Here is a 3,960-nt window from a genome sequence, read left to right as displayed (position 1 = left end):
GGGGGGAGCCTGCAGCCTGGCAGGAGGCAGGCAGCACTAACGGCTCCTGCTTGGCGTCCAGCAGCGCCAAACCACCCCTGTTTATTGTTGTAGACTGAAGAGCTCAGGTGTAAACCCAAAATCCCACTAGTGCAGCTTCTCCTGCCTGTGTTAGCCCTGCGCTGTTAGTGTGAGGAAGGTGCCAGATGCGTTTGCCATTCACTCGCTCTAACCTGCATTCCCCATGTGAAATGCCAGACTCTGCTAACAACCCGTTCTCTGAACCTGCCAGTGACCTGCCTGCCCAGTGGAACGCAGCATCGCTCCTAGCGCAGCGTGGAGAAGACTGAAGAGGAGGTGTCGGCAAGCGGGGTTATCTATCTGACACGGGTTTGCAGCTAGTCTAATGCAAGGAGAGGGGCGTAACTGGGTTATGGGGAAACCCTGGCAAGGGCAAAGCCCTACTAGGTAACATGCCACATGTGTTTTCTCCTCCTGTGTCTGTCCTTGCGTGCTGTAGTACCAGCAGGACCTAGTGGTGCTGCAGGACAAACTTCGCATCTCCAACAAGAAGCTGGAGGAGTATGAGACTCGCTTCAAGTGCCAGGAGGAGACAACACAGAAGCTGATGCTGGAGTACCAGGCCAGGCTGGAGGAGAGCGAGGAGCGGCTCCGGAGACAGCAGGAGGATAAGGAGATCCAGATGAAGGGCATCATCAGCAGGTACAGGGGAGGTGGGAGTGCTGGAGATGACAGTAATGCAGGCAGCCTGGCTGGCGTTAGAGCTGACCCCTGCTCAGGAGAATCAGGTTTCTTTGGAGGTGCAGGCAGGTTTCCCATGTGAGTTTTCCTGCATTTACTCACTTTCTGCCCTTCTGGGTTACAGCCCCTGGAGGGGATTTGAAGCCCTGACTCTTTGGATCCCCCAGGAGTGTTACCTGGGACAAGGAAAACCCTGACATTTTCCTGATTCACAAAGGCAAAATTTGGGGAGGGGAGAGCTGGCAGCCCACCCCAGTTCTTGGAGGGTCTTGCAGGCTTGCTCTTCTATTCATAAGCAATGGATGTAATGATCAAAATGTTCTTTTCCTGATGTTTAGTTAAGGATCTCATCACCATCCCATTACTCCTAGCTATAAATCCCTTTCTCCTACCCAGTGTGATGTGGTGTTTACATTTGTCCAGAGCACAGACACTTCCAGTGCAGCTAGCTTCACCTTTACCTGAGCCAAGCCAACTTAGTGCTTTCAGTCAGCCCTCATGAATGGGTCAGCCTTCACTGTTCTGTATCGCTTAAGCTTTGGAACAGTCTGCTGTGGAGGTCTGTAGAGAAGAGAGAGAGCCAGAAGAAAGACTGGTTCTAAACTATTGGTTTGTGTGTAAGAAGAGGTAGTGCCAACGACCGTGCATCTCCTTGTGCTTGAATGTACAACTGCGGGTCCTGGGAGCGTCTCAGCTTGTGCCTCAGCATCGCAATTTCAGATGAGATGGTTTGACTTGGTATGGATGATGGGGGCTGCTGTGTGAGGCCAGTTCCATCTCTAGACTAGCTTCTCTGGTGTTTCACATCTCTTCCTGTGTGCTTTAGAGATGTACGTCACCCCTTTGCTTCCTTGGTGTCAAGGACTAAATGAGGACATGATCTGTATCATTCATGCTGATTTAGACATGTATAAGACTAATATTTGGGCTTAGCAGAGCCCAACAAATGTAATTTTTTTTCTTGTCTGTTTGGCCACCAGACTGATGTCAGTTGAGGAGGAGTTAAAGAAGGACCATGCAGAAATGCAGGCTGCTGTGGATTCCAAGCAGAAGATCATTGATGCACAGGTGAGTCCCAATACCAAGGGCAGTATCACTTTTTGGGGTGAATCTGCCACCGTTCAGCCTCCCTGCCATGCAGCAGTGCCAGCTTAGGCACGGCGAGACTGCGCGTGGGTGAGTCAGCACCAAGCTTCAGTCAGACAGAGCACGTCACTTCATCAGGATGCGATTTATTGTCACAGCATTCGCATTCGTACAGCTGTTTCCAGCCTTGGAGCCTGGCGGGCGACACAGAGGATGTGGGGGGTGGCAGTTTGTGGAAGGATCATGCCCACAATTCAGTCAGCTTGTGGAAGGATCATAACCTCGTTGGCTCAGTCTGAGGTCCCTGGAGCTTTGTGTGGTGCTTCATGTTCCAGTAATGCTTGCAGGACCTGGATATAAGGAACACACAGCCCAGCCAGAGCAAAGCCAACGTGTTTTTTTCAGCCTTTGGGTTGTGGCTTGCAGGATTGGGAAGCTCGGTTATGGCTATAGATTACAACGGCAGAAGGAGCATCAGATGATGGGTGTAAAACGCTATGCTTGGAAAAGAGAATCTGAAAATAACAGTCCATGGTCTTTTAATTTGTCTAGGCAGAGATCGGCATCTTCTCAGCAGCTGTGCCTTCCTACAGGTTGTGGCTAGGTGATAGGATATTCTAGGCTTACTCTTAACAACCCTATTAATCACTTGTGAGTCACTACTCATGACTAATTTACTGTATAGCTAATTAAAAAGGAGATGAGACAGTAGTAACTTTGTAAAAAGAATCACCGCTTTTCTGTCAAGTAATTTGTTCAAAGCTAGTAAATCACCGGGTTCCCTTCGGCACTCCGGCAAAGCCTGGCAGGTACAGGGCTGTCCGTAAGGCGCGAGCGGTGCGGACCGCAGCCTGCCAGCAGCTCTTGACAGGCTGTCCTGTCTCTGCCATCTTGTGCGTCACGTGTGAGGCTCCTGCCATGAGCCACTCTACACTCTTCTCTTTTTGTCATCTCAGGCTGTACAACAGTGTTCGACACGTTCATATGTGGACCTTCAAAGTTACACACAGGCCAACTACTGTGCCCCTCTGCGTTGGAACTACTGTTCCCTCCCGCTAATGGCGGACGGAGAAGGATGAGGACTTGTTCAGTGTCATGGAGAGCAGGAGTGGCAGCAGCAGGCTGCAGCTCTTGCTCCCGTTCTTACGATACTGTAATTGGTGAGAGGTGCCACCAAAGCCATCCTGGGAAGGCACAAGTCATTTAAGCTATTAATTTACACTAACAGATCAATTAAACACTGACGTCCTAACTGCCTTGGGAGGGCACCGGGTTTTAGAAGAGGAATCTTACCGTCTTTTGTAACAGCTGCAGTTAGAGCGAAGAGTACAATGAATTTCTGTATAACTGAAGAATTGGAGAAACTACGTTATCTCCATTTTGTTCAGGATGCTAAAATTAAATTTAGCTCACATTCCACAGGCAAGGTAAATTTGTGGCCCTGCTAATAGCAGCGGATTTAAAAAAATGCTGCGTAGCACTTAACCCCACACCTAAGAATGCCAAAGAGAAAGGTCCTGGCCCAAGAGGCCTCTGGCTGCTGTCTCAGGAGAAGCCCTGGCATCGCAGCGGGACAGGTCTCCATTGCCCTTCCACTGACTGTTCCCCTCTGCCCGTTCGTTTGCAGGAGAAACGCATTGCTTCACTGGATGCTGCCAACGCACGGTTAATGAGTGCCCTTACTCAGCTGAAAGAGAGGTACAGCATGCAGACACGTAATGGGATCTCCCCCACAAACCCAACTAAATTGCAGATTACAGAGAATGGAGAATTCAGAAACAGCAGTAATTGTTAACCCACGGAGGGTGCTGCCGCAGCAGAGGAGGCCTGGCCAGAGAGACCGTGCAGCAGCAGGTGTGAGCCGCGGCTTCCAGGAACGGCTGCTCTCTCCCCCCCGAGAAACCAGCGCCTTACTGCGGGACGGCGCGCTTGACTGAGCCTTTGTGGGAGATGCTAATGCCAGCACATTGAGGGGACGGAAAGATCGAGTGTGAGATGAGTGGCATAAGGAAATAACATATATTTGAGAATCGCTGTCACTGTTGGATTTAAATCAGTGTTTAATGTTTAAACAAAAGTAACCTTTTCCTTCTAAACTGCCCAAAGGATATGCCTCACCCCCCCCAGCAAGGA

General features: G+C 50.2%; 1 protein-coding gene across 2 annotated transcripts in view; it reads left to right on the top strand.

The window, feature by feature from the left end:
* LOC104625590 (disabled homolog 2-interacting protein-like) overlaps nucleotides 1–3,704 on the top strand; it is a 6,948-nt gene extending 3,244 nt beyond the window's left edge. The window contains exons 2-4 of one of the 2 annotated variants that reach the window (XM_010293257.1): nucleotides 500–702; nucleotides 1,722–1,809; nucleotides 3,455–3,704. In XM_010293257.1, the coding sequence (XP_010291559.1) occupies nucleotides 500–702; nucleotides 1,722–1,809; nucleotides 3,455–3,622 (459 nt within the window). In that variant the 3' untranslated portion in view covers nucleotides 3,623–3,704. Of the gene's footprint in view, nucleotides 1–499; nucleotides 703–1,721; nucleotides 1,814–3,454 lie in introns of both variants that reach the window. The other variant, XM_010293258.1, reaches the window with a different exon arrangement.
* The last annotated feature ends 256 nt before the right edge of the window (nucleotides 3,705–3,960 follow it).

Source organism: Phaethon lepturus, unplaced genomic scaffold (assembly GCF_000687285.1).
Source record: "Phaethon lepturus isolate BGI_N335 unplaced genomic scaffold, ASM68728v1 scaffold41948, whole genome shotgun sequence".
Lineage (NCBI taxonomy): Eukaryota > Metazoa > Chordata > Aves > Phaethontiformes > Phaethontidae > Phaethon > Phaethon lepturus.
This window is presented reverse-complemented; position numbering and strand designations above follow the sequence as displayed.